At 40.6% G+C, this 17,754-nt stretch overlaps 1 protein-coding gene across 1 annotated transcript; it reads right to left on the reverse strand.

The window, feature by feature from the left end:
- Positions 1-2,293: 2,293 nt before the first annotated feature.
- Positions 2,294-9,013, reverse strand: ACTC1 (actin alpha cardiac muscle 1). The gene is made up of 7 exons (XM_030559366.1): positions 8,954-9,013; positions 7,946-8,094; positions 6,363-6,687; positions 5,159-5,320; positions 4,845-5,036; positions 3,006-3,187; positions 2,294-2,611 (listed from the first exon to the last, which is right to left on the reverse strand). The coding sequence occupies exons 2-7, from the start codon at positions 8,072-8,074 to the stop codon at positions 2,468-2,470; spliced, it is 1,134 nt and encodes a 377-aa protein (XP_030415226.1). The 5' UTR covers positions 8,075-8,094; positions 8,954-9,013; the 3' UTR covers positions 2,294-2,467.
- Positions 9,014-17,754: the final 8,741 nt, after the last annotated feature.

Here is a 17,754-nt window from a genome sequence, read left to right on the forward strand (position 1 = left end):
ACTCCTGTTAATGCCATCAAGCAACTAGTGGCATCCTTCAGTCTCTTGCATGCTCAAAGACCCATTGTTATGAACTGCTTGAACCTGCTGCCAGCTTGATGCCTGCAACACCTGACCAAATGTCAGTGCCAGTCACAGCTCTATTGTCTCTTAACTTCAATTCTCTCTGCATATTTGTCTAACATTTTGAGCTTCCCTTAGTTTGAAGCACTGTGTGGCTGACTGAATTTTGCAAATTAGCAAATAAGAGAGCAATCAATCCAAAAGCAAAGATTCTGCATTACAATTTGTAATTTAATTGGCAAGTGTCACTGTCATTTGGTTTCAATTATTCATATTGATACTTCATAGTACACTTGTAAATGTTATGTACTGTATTTTATAAACTACAAAACTCTACCTGCGTACCAAACTCTTCAACATGTGAGCCTTAGAATGGTGCAATGCTGTTAAACCCTGGTTGAGAAGGCGGAGGGTGTCTGTTGGTTTTGGGTGTAAATTATGCAATGTGCTGATTAACAAATCTCTACCATACTGGAAAGGCTTATTTAAAAAAAAAAAAAAGATTTTTCACAGTGTCATGCTCTGGTATTTCTAGAAGCCAGTATTAACCTTCTCCCCTAAAACTCTCATGAGCAGAGCTGAGAAAGTGCTTGTCATACTTTGTTCTTAACAAAACATTCTACGTGTATAACAATGACAGCCAATTACACCATCACCTTTTTACATCCTGTTCCAGGGTACAATAAATTATAACCAGTACAAATCAAGTTTACTAAAAACATCTTCCTATATTCACAGGGGCAACTACATCTCTGTACAACAGAAAGTGCTTTTTTTCTGCTTATCCACAGATTACATCCAAGCATCCAAAGTTTTAGTTAAACTTCAGAATAGTAAATGGGAGAAACATGGGAATAGTCTCTCTTACTACGTGCATGTCCCCTATTTTTAATTTATTATTCAGTATTCTTATATTGTATAGCAGTTGAAGAATATAAAAAGTTAGTATGAAACCTATTTTAAACATGATCTTTAATAGCTTTAAAGCCCAGTCATTCTACAGGGACCTGATACAGGACAGTGCTTTAGCACATGCCTAACTTTAAGCACTCACCTGAAGTTAGGCATCTGCTTAAGTGCTTGCTTAAATCAAGCCTAGGTGAGTCCCATCCTGTATGTATTCTATAACAGGCTGATAATATTGAAGCCAAAGTTTCTCATATCATTTGGTACTACACATTTCATTGATTAAATTTTTAGAAGATAACCAACCAGCAGCATAGTTATGAAAAGGAAGAGTGAGGAACAGAAAAAAGCCTACGAATGCCAGGCCATCTCTCATCTCAGTACCTGCATGTCTCATCTCAGTACCTGGGTCAGATGGAAAATAAGAATTAAAAGCGTCTAGGGCACTCAGGGTGATGTGAAAATAATCTTTAGTATAACAGCCGTGCTTCATTTGTGCCAGGGCTTGCCAGGATTGAGCCTTGGCACCTCTAAGCTTGGCACTTCATAGCCCCGGCACCTCTGCGCTTGCCACGTCAGTTATGAAAGTAAAAAAAAATTGCTTGAGTCTGGGCACCTAGTTGCTTGAGCTCTGGCACCTCTTTCATTACATATTAAGCACTGTATAATAGTTGTACGTTATACTACTTTTGACTTCAAATTTTTGTTTGGCTCTTGTACAATAAAGCTTTTGTGTCCTTGTTTCAGAATTGTTGATGGGTTTGACGAGGTGGGGGGAGGGGTCAAGTTGTCAGTTTGGATTAATGTTTAATCACAAACATGTATAACCCTCAGAAGACACTTTGGGTGAGTGAGGGAGGGGTTCTTTAGGCATTAAGGATTTACTTTAATTAGTTTTAAATAACTCTGATCATATGAACATAATTATCCTTTTCCAACTGTGTTTGGTATGCAGGACTTTGGTACTAAAATACTTGGATTATAACTAATCCAATTAGCAATTGAAAAATCACATTTAAACCCAAAGAATGAATGTGAGTGATTTGCTTCCACTTGTCCTACTTACTGGTTTTACCCCCAAACTACTTCTTTATAAAAGCTTTATTATAAGATGCTTCTTTTATTTCAGATTCCAAAAGAAAAAAAGTCTGAATTAATAATATATCATGGCTGATGGAGTGCCCATAATCACATCATTTAAAAAAGACACCCACCCATCAAAGACATTGATGTATTGTGTTACTTTCCAAATCCCAGTTTGTACATAGCTTAATTTTTAGAGCAAAAAGGGGAAAAAAAGACAAAATCATTTGTAGGTTGCAAGTCCCAGATCTTGTTTATTTATAAAGCAATAAATATTAGAAGAAGCACAAATAAATTGCACGGGTGTGTAAACAAACTGTACAATGACTGAAGAGAGTTCAGGAAGGATTGCTGGAAGACTCCAAGAAGCATAATGTCATCATCCTGAGTGGGAGGTAAATTGAGGAAAAGGCACTTAGAAGCACTTGCGATGGACAATGGATGGACCAGCCTCATCATACTCTTGTTTGCTGATCCACATCTGCTGGAAGGTGGACAGAGATGCCAGGATGGAGCCACCAATCCAGACAGAGTATTTGCGCTCAGGTGGGGCAATGATCTAGGGAAGTATAAACAACGAAATCCTCATCAGTTCAATAGTTTGAGTTTCCAAAAGCTACTCTACATGGGCTTTGTAGTGACTGGATATTCCAAATTGCTACAGACTACATAAAATTATGAAAGAACTTTCCTGTCTTATCACAAGTAACATCTCCAGCAGCCAGTTTATAATATATGCAATATTCTCAATAGCAATTTACAGCCTGATTAGCCGCTCCTAACACTTGCTTCTTATCAGTATAATTCCACTGACTTCAATCACGTTATTCCCAATTAATCCTGCAGCTCTTGGTCTCACTATTGAATTGTTCCCCCCACTCAAACTAATTATTTAGTCCAATGCAATCATTCTTTACCCCAATTTCTGTTTCTTGTGACACCAAACCCCTCACCTTGATTTTCATAGTGCTAGGAGCCAATGCAGTGATTTCTTTCTGCATGCGGTCAGCGATACCAGGGTACATGGTTGTACCACCTGAAAGGACATTGTTGGCATACAGATCCTTACGGATGTCAATATCACACTTCATGATGCTATTGTAGGTAGTTTCATGAATACCAGCAGATTCCATACCTTGAAAGGCAAGATGATAGATCAGCAAATTATACAGGAGGGACAATTTTTGCGTAAAAGATCTGTGAGCATTTATAGCAATTCTTAATAAGCATTATTATAGTGCCAAAAAAGTATGTGTCATAAAACATAGAAAAATATACCATCCTTGTCCTGAATGAGTTACAATATAATAGAGACAAAACAAAACATGTGACAACGATTTAGATAAAGGGACGGTGTGGAGACACTATTTATTGTAAAAGTACTGGTTAATAATAATTACTATAGGAGACTAACACAAAGGAGAATCCTAAAACAAGTAAGTTTTAAAAAAGAGAGGTCACTTGCTGGAGACAGTGGGGGGGGAGGGGAAGCTTCTCAGTGTGTGTGGAGCAGAATAAAAGAAGTGCACAGCAAAGAGCAGTAATAGAGTATCAATAGAAATATATGTAGAGAGGAGGGCTAGGAGGAAATGACAGAAGAGATATAAAATGAATGGAGATTATGTAGGGCCTTGAAAGTGAGACAAAGAGCTTTAATTTGATCTGGTAAAAGACAGGAGCAGAGCAGAGCAGAGCAGAGCAGAGCAGAAGAAGAGATTAGCAGTAATATTTTGGATAGACTTGAGAAAAGAGAAAATGGAGAGGCCAGGCCAGAAAGGTTCAGTTATCAAGACAAGAGATGATCCAGGCACGGACAAGGGGTATAGCAATGCATGTAAAGAGGAAAGATATCAGAAGCAAATGTTCATAGGTTACATTCCAATGTATTAATTTAACAGGTGCTTCCTGAAAGCAATGAAACTAGATCTGCAACGAGATGCCAGCTGATGAACAATGGCATTTAACACACAGGGTTTATGCTATAAACACTTTTTGTAGCCATCAAATTTGTTTGGCTCTATAGCAGAATTTACAGTCTTAGCCATGACAGTATATAATTATACATATATACATAGATGCAAACCTCTCATTTTGAAACTTCACTTCTCAGTAAAAGCAGCTGTTGTCTTTGAGTAAGTATAAGACATAAACCTTTCAAATACTCTCTCAGAAAAATTCACCCTGATGGAAAATCTCGAATGACACAGTGACATTCTACTAATTCTAAGACATTTATATCTGAGCAATAACATTTCTGCAAGGACAGAGTCCTATAATTATGCCACATGTAGTTGTGGGCCAGATCCTCAACTAGTGCAAATCAGCAGAACTCCATTGACTTCAATTGAGCGATCCCGATTTATAACAGCTAAGAATCACCCCTAATGTAATTCTGGTAGCACAGAGCCACAATAGAAGCTCCTACACCACCCATTCATGCATCCCAGTGCAGGCACTTATCTAAGAAAGAGGAAGTGTGACGGAAGTGTCCCCATATTCTGAGTTGTCACAGTTGCTGGAATGGTCACAGGGAGGCACTGACAGCTAGTGCAGTTGCAATTTGAAGGCTATTCTAATCTGCACCAAGAAACTAACCAAGTGCTCAGCCAGCAAGCCACCTTCTCAATAGTCTTGTGCCAAGCATAACTTAGCAGTACTGGAGAACCTAATCCATTTTTTTGCTTGTTTTTATGCCAAATTTAGCTGAATAGGTAGGTAGGGAATGGGGACTCTGCAAGCTTTACAGTTCACTTGGTTTCACGGCCAAAGGAGGAGTCCTTGAGGGCACTTACCAATGAAGGATGGCTGGAAGAGTGTCTCTGGGCAGCGGAAACGTTCATTACCAATTGTGATCACCTGACCATCAGGCAATTCATAGCTCTTCTCCAGAGATGAAGAGGAGGCAGCAGTGGCCATTTCATTCTCAAAGTCCAGAGCAACATAGCACAACTTCTCCTTAATGTCACGGACAATCTCACGTTCAGCTACAGAAACACAGAAAGCAAGGCAAGGTCTGAAGAGGGAGATGACGAGAGGCAGAAATTCCCCAGTAGCCTGAGAGAGATGAGAAGATGTTAGCAAGGAGATGAAGATGAGATGTACTTACCTGTTGTCACAAAGGAGTAGCCACGCTCAGTGAGGATCTTCATGAGGTAGTCAGTCAGATCCCTGCCTGCCAGATCCAGACGCATGATGGCATGAGGCAGAGCATAACCTTCATAGATAGGTACGTTGTGGGTGACACCATCACCAGAGTCAAGAACAATGCCTGGAAGAGATAAATGACTAAGATCAGATACACTTGAAAGCACCTAACTTTTCAGAAATCGCATGACCTTTCAATACACGAGTCAGTAAGAAAAGAAGGTATATATAATGGAATGTAAATCAGCATAGCTCTATATTGTATTCAACAGTTACAATGGATTTGGCTCATTCTGCCTTTGCTAGCATGGCTATTACTGAAGATTCAGAGTGATTCAGAAACTCACTCTCCATTTACTCCGAGTAAGATCCTTTCAGTACCCTCACCAGCACTATCTCGGTGATCATTGTTTTCAACTGAAGTCAAAGTATTTGGTCTGAGTTTCCACTCAAACCAGTTATACCAGTGTAACTTCAGTGAGTTCATAGTAGTCACTTCTGGTTTACATCACTGTAAGTGAGAGGAGAAGCAGGACATGTCTTCACTACCACTTATGTCGGCAAAACTTATGTCACTCAGCGGTGTGAGAAAACGTATCCTGAGCAACATAAGTTTATCCAGCGTAAGTGATAGCGTGCACAGTCTGCAGGAGAACTGCTGCCGCTCATTGAGAGTGGTTTAATTGTCTCAACAGGACAGTTCTCTCCCATCGGCATAGAGCAGCTACATGAGAGATCTTACAGCAGTATAGCTGCATTGGTACATAGACATGAGGCAACTGAGCCTCATTTTTAAAGCAATATGGATAAATTAATAATACCAATTTCTTATGGCACTTTTCCTCAAAAGATCTCAAATCACTTCACAATCTTTAATATATTCAGCCTCAGAACACCCCTATGAGGTAGAGGCTCAAATAAGGCACAGAGAGGCTAAGAGACTTCCCCAATGTCACATAAGAAGTCTGTGGCAGAACAAGGTATTGAACCAAGGAATCTTTCTGCACATTCAGAAGACTGTTTTAATTTTTTACCAGTGCCATATTTGAAAGACATCATTTTTCTGTGAATCTGAATGCCTTAGAGACTGCTCACAATTTTCTGTTTTCTTTTGGAGTTGAGGGGTTGAAAGGAAACATTTCTATAACAATCACTTATCTTTTTACCTGTGGTACGACCAGAGGCATACAGGGACAAGACAGCCTGGATTGCCACATACATGGCTGGCACATTGAAAGTCTCAAACATTATCTGGGTCATCTTTTCACGGTTAGCTTTAGGGTTCAGGGGGGCCTCCGTGAGCAAGGTAGGGTGTTCTTCAGGGGCCACACGCAGTTCATTGTAGAAAGTGTGGTGCCAGATCTTTTCCATATCATCCCAGTTGGTAATGATGCCATGTTCAATAGGATATTTCAGCGTCAGGATACCTCTCTTGCTCTGAGCCTCATCACCTACATAGGAATCTTTCTGACCCATGCCAACCATAACACCCTAATGGAGGAAAGTATAAAGAAACATTTTCTAGGGGGGAATCACCATTATTAAGCACAGATTTAATCATGCCATAAAGCTAAGTATATTATTTTGAATAAAGCAGGGAGAAATACATGAACTATGCCAAAATGTGGCTAAATATGGAAAGCAATATTAATTACTTTGACTATTAATTAAGTTAACATATGGCTGACTCTTTTGAAAAAATCCTACTTCATTTAATTAAAGTGACAAACACGAAACAGGAAAACTCAAGTAACTCATTCCCACATACTTAAGGCTATGGTGGAAAGCAAACCATACAACACAATATCATGAAAAATGAAGCTATGGATAGATGGATGGGAGAAAGTTTTTATAGCTATCTCCATGACAGCGAAATGCATCCATTACAATAGCCATACTCATTCACAAACTAGTACGCAGTTACAACTGTTGCATTCTGGAAATCATGCCAAATAGTATATTATAAATAAAAGAGAGAAGGAGGGGCGTATCTCGTGTAGAAAACAAAAAGGTGAGTCCATAATATCAAACACCATTGTTGAGCTTTTACATATTTTTTTGGCATGGAAGTTGTAGCTCTTGGGTGGGGAGCAAGGAAACAGTTTACTAAAAGTTTTCTATATGCTGGTTTAATGATCACAATATGGAGAGGTAAGAGAATGGGAGAAAGAAAGAAGCATTGTGAGGAGATAAGATGAAGGGGAAAGGGTCTGGGGCAAACAGTAAAGAGTTCCAGAGTAACAGAGGAAGTGGATCAGAGAAAAGAAAAGTGAATAATTCAAAGTGAGTGGCCGTGGCCTGAAGAGTTAGATGAGCTAGGTGATGAGGCAGAGGTCTATGAAAAGGTCCGGAGGTGATGTAAGTGCAATTAATGGAGCTATGGATTTACACCAGCTGGAGGAGATCTGTTCCATGGCAGGAGGAAGGAGCTAGGAAAGATGAGAGAGAGGGGAGTTAAGTGGCGGTGAAGAACCACAGGGGAGAGGAGGGAGCTGAAAGAGAAAAGGATGGAGATAGTGGGGGAAGTGAAGCATGTGGGGAGAGGAGGAAGCTCATGAGGGGGGATTGTAGAGACAGGAGTGGGGTGTGGGGAAGGAGTCCGGTGAGACAGGTGGGGAGGGTCAGAGCGGGGGAAGAAGAACATCGGAGAGAAGGGAGCCGGGGCTCGGCAGAGAGCGGCGGGGCTAAGAGGCAGGTGGGGGCTAGAGCTGGGGCTCAGCGAGTCGGAGGAGGCGGCGGGGCCCGTTACCTGGTGCCTGGGGCGGCCGACGATGGAAGGGAAGACGGCTCGGGGCGCATCGTCTCCGGCGAAGCCGGCCTTCACCAGCCCGGAGCCGTTGTCGCACACGAGCGCGGTGGTCTCCTCGTCGTCACACATCTTGGGTGGGAGGCAGGGAGCTGCAAGACAGCCCGGCCGCGTGTCCAGAGCCCGTGCAGCCGCCGGGAGAGGCAGCAGCCTGCAGAGCCCTGCTCCATCCCGCCCGGCCCAGAGCTCCCCCCCCCCCCACCCGGCTCAGCTCTCTCTGCCCGCACAAGAAGGGACCTGCTCCCTCTCTCCCTCCCAACTGGGCAGTGAGAGATATTAGACAGTCAATCACTTTCTAGATCTCTCTCTCTTTCACACACGGATAAACTCGTGGCACACCCTGCCCTCCAGCTGTTGCCTGTTCCTTACTGTTACTGATGCAGCTTAGCGATTGCCTGCAGTAACCGTAGGCGTGACAGGGGACATTGCCATATAATGCAAACACACTTATCCACCCTTTTGGAGGTTTTATATACATACAATCAGAAAATATTTATCCCTCGGCTCTTCAAATGCACTTTTACTTCTAGCAGAGCATTATTAGAATTATTTTAAAGAAATGTCGTCCAAGATCTTTCTCTGAAGGACTAGCAAACTTTTGAGAGCCGTCCTGGGGGAATTTCAGACACAATTTGTTTGTAGTGTCTATAATTCCCCAGATAGCCAACCTGTGGCAATCAATATTATTTTAAAAGCAATGAATGAAAGGATGAATGAAAAGTTTATAGGCTTCAGTCCCCTCTCCCAGCCCTCACCCAAAAACAAAGAAATAAAATTAGCCCTTATGTTACAGATGCAAAGCAGCCTCCTCAACAGTTGTATCTAGAAATCCAGAAATTGTCTCCTCTTTGTCAGTCTGATCTTCTAATTTCCCCAAGGAGGCCTTCAGCTGAGCAGCTGAAGAACTGTGCTGGGAACTTGACTGATAGGCTGGTCAGCTGTACTACTCACCAGATCAGCACCTACTGCGTGGGGGTCCTGAGAAAAAGCTGGGTACTGACTCAGAGGGAGATACACCAATTTATACTTCTTGGGCGGCAGTGGCAGTCAGATGCTCCTGAGGGACAAGCCAGCCACCTTTTCCTTATTTGGTCGGCTTCACACCATTGAGTAGCAGTGAAGCCATGAATGGAGTAAGGGAAGGCAAAAGTCAGAGTAGGCTAGAGCAGTCAGGGCCCCACAGGCCATGTAAGGCAAGCAAGGGGATAGCATTCTAACAGCAAATGGGATGGCCAAATAGGGAACCCATGTGAAAAATTGTGCATACTTGTTCTGGGGGCCAATATTTTTAAAAAGATGAATGAAAGGAGGGTGCCCATCTTACTGTTTTAAATAATCTGGAAGCTGTAAAAAGATCAATGAATTAAGCTCTAGCTGCCATAGTGTCTGGCATGTGTCACTGCAGTGTGGGAAGTAAGCAACCAGGAGTGAGATTTCAAGAGGATAACAGTTGGATCATTAATCTCAAAATACATTTGTTTGATGGTGGTGGCTTCTTTGCTTTTTTTTTTTAATTGAGAAGGATAATCAAGACACCCATATTTAATGACAGCAGGTGAGCAGGCTGATGAGTGAAGCTGTCATTGGTAGCTACAATCTCAGATTTTGATCCTGTATTAAGACAGAAGGCAGCATATGCTTCCTGTTTTGCTTCAGCAAGAAGCAATGCACACTTGAATTCTCTAAACTTTGGTGAATACACACAGAAAAAATTGTGCCCTCCTTTGCTTTTGGGAGGCAACAGGCAGTACAAAGCAGGATCTGTTGGCTTACAATAACATAGATAAACTCCCCATTTTTGTACTTTTAGTGCACACTGAATCAGTAATGCATAGTGATATGTATGGGAGAGAGGCGGGGGGAGAGGATGGGAACAGCTCGAACAAAAACAGCCATGGTATTAATGTAATGTGGCAGTTGTTTTCCTGCTCTGTTGAAACATCCACATTGATAATTTGTTCCAGCAGTAGAACCTAGAAGATCCATATATCTTAAAATATTTTTTTTTCAGTTAAAAATAGAAAGACTAGAGAGGCATCCCTTGAGTGGGTTTGGCCTGGTATGTGAAGGCACATATTGTCAACGTGTTTCCTGAAGGAACTTTATTATACTGCATCGTAGTGTCCTTCGGGAGCTCAGCTTGTAAACTACCCAGACATGTTAATGTCTGTCTATGCTATACACTCTGGGGAAGGAAAAATTGAGCCCAAGGGAGTGAAGAGAGGTGGGGGAAAGAAGCAGCAGCAGCAGCTCAGACGGATCAGTCACTTAGTTACAAATCTTGTGCGTGAAACATATTAGATGCTGCAAAAGACTTCTGTCAAACACTCACATACATCTTAAAAAATGTGAGAGGAAAGGTCTTTGAGCGTAATCAAAGCCACAGTTTTTCTGTGCTCTCCTTGCACTGAAAAATGGGTGTGATGAGTGGAAATCACTGAGAAGCAATACTATTCATTTCTATATTGCATTCAAAGGAGGTGGCAGAGGCTCTTGCATCTTAAATTTCTTCTCCCAGATAGGATAAATTCAATAAATATTGTGTAATTGCAAACAGTTAATCAGAAGTTTAGCTCTGGGTGACTTACCTGTCCCAGCCTGCTCTCCAGCTCATTTTGGGATGGTGCCAATTTATGAACACAACTTTGTAGATATTGCAACAAGCATCTTAGCCACAGTTGGCTGCTGCTTTACTTTAACTCCCTTGAGAAGACCTACACTGTTTCTGGTGAGACACTGTTAAAATTTTTAAAAAATATATAAAAATTCACCTAGAGATATATGAAAGGATGGTTCAAGGCTGTAAATTACAATGACAGAAAGAGGTCATTACAGTGGAGGTCCGTGCTTCACATCCTTCCGCCTTGGGAATCAGAGACAGACAAACTTCACATTCATTAAGTTTATTGTAAAAAAAATAAATCAAATATTGGTATGGCAAGGTACACAAAAAATAAGTATATACTTATAAACAGATTAGACAGATTAGAGACAGATTTATAGAAATACTTTACATAATTAGATATTTAGAGAGATTTTGATATATCTTTTTATATATGTATCCATATATGTGTGTATATACACATGGATATAGTGTGGGGGGGGAGGGTATGGTTTCAAATTAGTAATGGTTTTTAATACTTCATTTTCCATTTTTATTACATTTCTGATTCAGTGGCAGGTTCCCACATGTATTGTCAAGTGGTTCTTGCCCTCTTTTTCCTTCTTCCTAAAGTTCATCTTTTCTGCAGAAACTGAATAACATGGCAGATTGGCCTTTTTCACCAGCAGTAAAAATTATCCTACAGTGTTATCTCAGCTGTCCCTCCATTCAGAGGTGTTACAGTATTTACATAGAAGCCAGTTACTGATAGCCACTTTGAATTCCTCCCTGTCACATACTATGTTCATTTGGCTGAAGAAAGAAAGAAAGAAAGAAAGAGTGTGTCTCAAAACTGAGACAAATAAAGCCAGCACTTGTGTGCAAGACTCACCAGGGACAGTAGGTCCTGTGCCTGACCTTTCCTTTGTATTTCCTTTATAAACATATATCTTCTTTCACTCGTACTTGTTCAAATTGTAATTTTCTAATTAAAACACAATAAGGCTTGAAACTAGAACCTAGATGCCCTTGAAAGCTAAATAAATCTCTCTTTCTCCTTTTTGTACATGGCAAGGTCAAAGGAACAGGGCACTGCACAGTGTATTAAATCCAAAATGGCACCTGTTTCCTCATAGCCATTTCACAAGTACCCAGAGAAACTCATTTATATGGTCAAAATCATCCTGCTGTCTGCCAAAAAGTGATGTTACAGCAGCAAATAAATAAACCAACAAACAACAACAAAACCCATCATCGTCGAGGGAGGGGGAGGCGAGGGGGGAGGAAGAGGAGAGAAGGGAATTCCAGAAATTGAAATGACTAGAGTCTCTTTACCTGCAGGATGCATTTCTTAAGAATCAGCCACAGTCCAAGCAGTACATTAGCGGCAAAGGAAAAGCAAGCAGAAGGGATTGTTAGATAGTACAGGGAGCTGCAATAGCGATGATTTTCACATATCTAAAAAGAGTTTGTCCTCCAGGAATATTAAGATTGAAGTGTTTAACAAGTGTTAATGGAGAAGCACACATCATTTCATTAGCATAGTTGTGCCATATGTGCGCTAAGGCAACCACTTCATTTCTAGACTCATAGCACCTCAGGTGCTACTTGGAGCAAGTCTGCTTTTCCTTTGCAAGCAAAATTTGATGTGCTATTCAAACTAAGAGGGAACTGCTTTGACTTAGAATTGCAATCACAATGGACTGTAAGCTCTTGCATGCTAAAAAACAATATTATGATCTTGTGATAGCCCAGATACCTAGCATCTCTTATTCACTTTAGTATTTTAGGTGAAGGAAGGAAATCAGGAAAATAAGGCCCTGATACTGGAAGCACTTTCTACGAAGCACTTTCTACCATGTATAGTGTTTATTGCCCTAAAGATTTCAATTGAACTATTTACAGTTGTAAACACTGCATCCAATAAAAGAGTTTGCTGGTTCAGGCCTCCCTTTCTAAGCATGTTTATATACTATCAACTTATTCTTTAGATTATCTACAGATGTTATAGATATATCTACATATGTGTGGATGAATCCTTCTCATCACATTAAACCATCATGTGTCCTATATATATGCCACATATTGCACAGGTGGTCTGCTATAGAAGTGTTTTTGGAAGTTTTTTAAATGTTGTAAGTACAATTGTGCATCCTTCTCCCTGTAAAATCAGTTGTCTTAGTTACAATGAAATCCACTGTGCAGACCTCTGTGGGGGAGAAAAATTATAACTAATATATTATAGAAACCTAAAAATATATTTAATACCTGTTACATACGTAATAGTGTCATGATTTTAGAGTCCAATATCTCATAATCTACTAGGGTTTGGAAACAAAAGCTTCATCCCACTCCAGTGATATGAAGCATCTACACCTAGCCTCAAGGGACCATGGAATATCAAACATGTCACTGGATCAGAGCTGAATATTGCCTTTATGGAGCTTCAGGCCAATGTCATTTTTATGAGAAATTGTACATTTGCAAGGAAACATCTCTGACAGATTTTATTTCCATAGCAGCTATGTATGGTTTTGGAAGAAGTTATCCCTGCAGAGGTTGAATTGTGGGCAGAGTGCAGGCAAGAATATTAAAGATATATGACAAATTTATCATATGACTATCATCATATATGTGGGATATATGCAGACACACTCTAGTCATAGAAGCTAGAACTGAAAAAGAGAATTAGATCATTCCTGCCAGTGCAGAATTGTTCCCTGTGATGCATTTTATCATGTTTTGTCCAATCTAATTTTGAAAGTATCTAGTGACAGAGCTTCCTCCCTTTCCCCTGGAACATTATCCCACAGTTTAATAACTGCACTGTCAAGCAGTTTCACCTGATATTCATCCTAACTTTCCCCTTTCTTAGTTTTATCCCATTTGTCCTAGTTATAGCCCCATGTATCATACTACATAAATTCTGTTTCCTTCATGTTTATATCCTTCACTTGGTTGCAGGCTGTTATCATGTCTCTCTCTCTCTCACACTCATATAGTGCTGTGTGTCTATAATTAACCTTAAGTGTGCACTGAAATGATGGAATAATGAGATGGGCAATAGGAGACTAGAGATGCATCCAAAACACTTTTGTTATGAAGCTGATAGCAGCAGGGGCAGAAAATATAGATGGATGTGAGCAATAATGTAAGGAAGTACTGAATCTCCAGCCCTTAAGAACTATTTGCAACATCCCATTCACAAATAAAGGGTGAGAGCCCAATCCCTGCTACATTGCTTTACACTGGGTGAAACGGCCAGAGTGGCATAAACAGGCTGTAAAAGCACAGGGCCCAGACAGGGGAGGTTCCCACCCATTCCCGAATAGCAGAAGACAGTTGTAAGGTTGCCTTCCAAGGACTCCTTTACAACACAGGGGTTCTGCCAGGGGTAGGGCCCAGCACATAGCACTGTGAAGACTTCGGGCAGCTCTGGCCTGAAAGGCATCCTAGGGAGGCTGTCATAATTTAGACAGGCCCCAGAGCAATCTAAATTACATTTGGGTCATAGAGCAGTCCGGGATAGAGGGACTGGTGCAAATGTTGCTTAAAACCTCCTTGGCTCCTGCTCCTCCAGGGCTCTAAAACATCCTGACACAAAAAGAGCAGAAAAGAACAGTCTTGCAAACCTCTGGCTCAATGGTTAGCCAGACAAAAGGACTGCTGCTTATTTCCCTAAGCACAACTGTCTCACTTTTACCTTCTGTTCCTCCCCTCTGTTTGTGGTATCTACCTGTTAGTCTTAATCTTATATTTAGACTGTCGGCTGTTTGGGGAAAGAGCACAGTGGGACTCTGATTTGATGGCAGCCTCCAGGTACTACTATAATACAAACAACAACAACTGTGAAGGCAACATAAAGCAATCTGATTTAAAAATATCAACTTCTGAAATCATGTAAACAGTGAGGTCTTTAATATTAGGAATATTTCTGCAAAACCACCAGTGCTTAATGTTAAATTCCAGCCAGTCACTTAGATTTAGTGATTATGTTATTTTAAAATACACTCAGGTAATACTTCCTTAGCGTACATTACCACAGAAAGGTGAATCTTGCAGAACAATCACCCAACATGTTCAATGAAATAATGATGTCACAGAGATGGGTATCTTGTAAGAACATAGGTTATGTAGATTTATAAATATATAAAGATTAGAGCAAGAGAGAGATGGTAGAAGTGGATCCAAATACAAAAAGCAATTGACTTCCTGTTCCAAGTTTATATCCACTTTACTTTCAATTTCCCTCTTAGAGTATCCTCTGTCCTAGTCTCCAGGATAGCCTACAGTGAGAACTTAAATTGGCATAGCTACATCACTTCTGGGCATGAAAAATCCAAACCCCTGAGAGATGTATCTAAGCTCACCTAAAACCCAGTGTAGACAGCGTTAGATCAATTGAAGAATTTTTCCATCAACCTAGTTACTGCCTCTTAGAGAGGTTGATTACCTACACCAACGGGAGAACACCTCCTATCACTGCAGTAAGTGTCTCCCCTGAAGTAATAAAGCAGCATAGCTACAGAACTGTGGCTGTGCCACTGTAGCCATTTAAGGGTAGACATATTTGCTATAAATGCAGGGCCAGTCATGTTGAGACTTTACTGCAGCTCCAATTTTTTTCTACCATTCTCTGACTTATAGGCATCTGGTCCAAGTTTTGAGCCCTGAAATTACTGCTTGCAGCTGAGCATCCTAGGTATGACCTAAATTCTAACATTCTATTGATTGAAATGTTGTCCCAAAGGAATGCAGTAACACTGCAGTGAAGTGATCAACAGCAAAGCAGTTCATTAATCAAATCTAAAGCTTCAGACCATGCACCATTCCAATAAAGGTTCTCTGGAATTTTGATAGCAAATGATTTATTTGAAAAATAGCTAATTAGTTGAAGGACTATTCCCTTGCACACGTAGATTTGGAAAGAACTCTGCAGTGTATGGAGACCATAATTCAAATTACTATAGAGAGAATTTCTCAAGTTTGTATCCTTATTCTGCATTTTCTCACTCCTTCTCTCTAATTTTATGAAAAGACCTGCACTTCCCAGAAAAGACAATTAGGTCATGAATATCATGAACACAGTTTTGCAACTTTTGTAGGCCATAAAGACCACAGATTTTACTCTGAGAAGACAGCCAAAATAAAGAAGCTTTTTCAGAAGATCCCTGGATTTTCTATAAAGATGATGATGGATGTGCAATTATTTTTCCATAGGATTTTATATAAAAATATGAACTTAATAAATATAAGAGCGACAAGGTGGGTGAGGTAATATATTTTATTGAACCAGCTTCTGTTGGTAAAAGAGCTCTTCTTCAGAACTGGGAAATGTACTCATAATGTTACAGCTAAATAGAAGGTAGAACAGATTGTTTAACATAAGGAGTTAAAACATCTTGCAAGACACCATTCAAAGTGAAGTGGGCAGTTAACAACTCTGCAGTCATAGGACAAGGGAGGGTTCTTGTGTTGCAGGCCAACGGACAGCTCTCTGACACCACCTACTATGAAGAATTCAAAGAAGTCCCTCCCACACCACAGTTCACAGGAATCTAGGGATATCATCAAATCCTTTCCCAAACAACTCCAAGAGAAACTCTACAAACTCATCCCTCATGAACCCACACCAGGGACCTTCCACATGCTTCCCAAGATACACAAACAAGGAAACCCAGACAGACGCATCATATCTGGCTATGGAACTCTTTCTGAAGGAATATCATCACTCATAGAAGCCATCCTTAAACCACTCATCACACAAAGGCCAGTTCCTTCTAAGGCACAACCAACTTCCTCCAGAAGCTCTGCAACATTAACACCCTCCTTCAGAACACCAGCACTGTCACCCTGGAGGTCACCTTCCTCTACACCAATGTCCCTCACAATGATGGCATCACTGCCTGCCACAAATATCATGTTTGTGAGAAAAAATAAAAATAAAGTAACTAAAGAGCTAGAAAAGGCTGGTTTAAACTAACTTGCAAGTGATAGACTAATACATATGGATAAGAAAAGATAGCAAAAAGTTATAAATAAGTTTGTGTAACAAAGGGAGGTTGAAGCTGCCAGAGGCAACTCTGATGAGATCATCCTGATGAGCTTCCCACTATAAGCAACCGATCATTACTTTCCGAGTGTTTTGCCTTAATGAAGATCTGTTAGATCCATCTGCTGAATAAGTGAATCTCAATCCAACACTAAACTCCCTCTTAGATTTCCACTACAACTTCAGCAACCATTGTCCATCCACCAAACTCTCTCTACAACACTCCCACAGCAACATCAACTTCTTAGACACCATGATCAACTTCAGCAATGGAACCCTACAAACAACTATATACAAGAAACCCATCTACCTTCACAGAGCCAGTAACCACCCCAAACACACCAAGAAATCTGTTATCTACAGCCTGACACTCAGAGACCACAGAATATGCTCCAAGGTGAAAGTCTGGGATACACATCTTAACACATTTAAAACCACCTTCCTCAGACAAAGACACTCCGCGAGAGAAATTAACTACATCATGGAACAGGCCACCTAAATACCTTGAGAGAACCTGCTTCAATACAAAAAAAAAAATCCTACAACTGCACATCCTTAGTTGTCACCTGCCTTCCCACACTGGAACCCTATACAAGGTATCATTAAACAATTACAACCCATACTCAATGGGAACAACATCTTGAAATAAATATTTCCCAAACCTTCACTTCTGGCCTTTAAACAACTCCCATCTCTCCAATCTGATCATCAGAAACAAACTCCCCACAGACCAGGACACACCAACTCCAAGTGGCACCAGATCCTGCCATAACAACAGATGCAAAACCTGCAGTGATGATCAATACCCCTCCACAATACACCTTTCTCTATCCATAGATCCTACACATCCTTATCATAGCACATGATATACCTCATACAATACCATATAACCTGTGGGTGAACACTTCACAAAACACTCACCCTCAAAGGAAACCTTCATAACACCTTCATAAAACAAGCTTGGGAGCTTAAATTCATAACTTTGTTAGACACAAAAATTATGGACTGAATAGAAAACGGGATTTATGGTTTATTATAACAATCAGTAACCCATGAACTCTTCTTTGTCTTATAACTGCAGGTTTTAACTGCCCACTT

Source organism: Gopherus evgoodei, chromosome 4 (genome assembly GCF_007399415.2).
Source record: "Gopherus evgoodei ecotype Sinaloan lineage chromosome 4, rGopEvg1_v1.p, whole genome shotgun sequence".
Lineage (NCBI taxonomy): Eukaryota > Metazoa > Chordata > Testudines > Testudinidae > Gopherus > Gopherus evgoodei.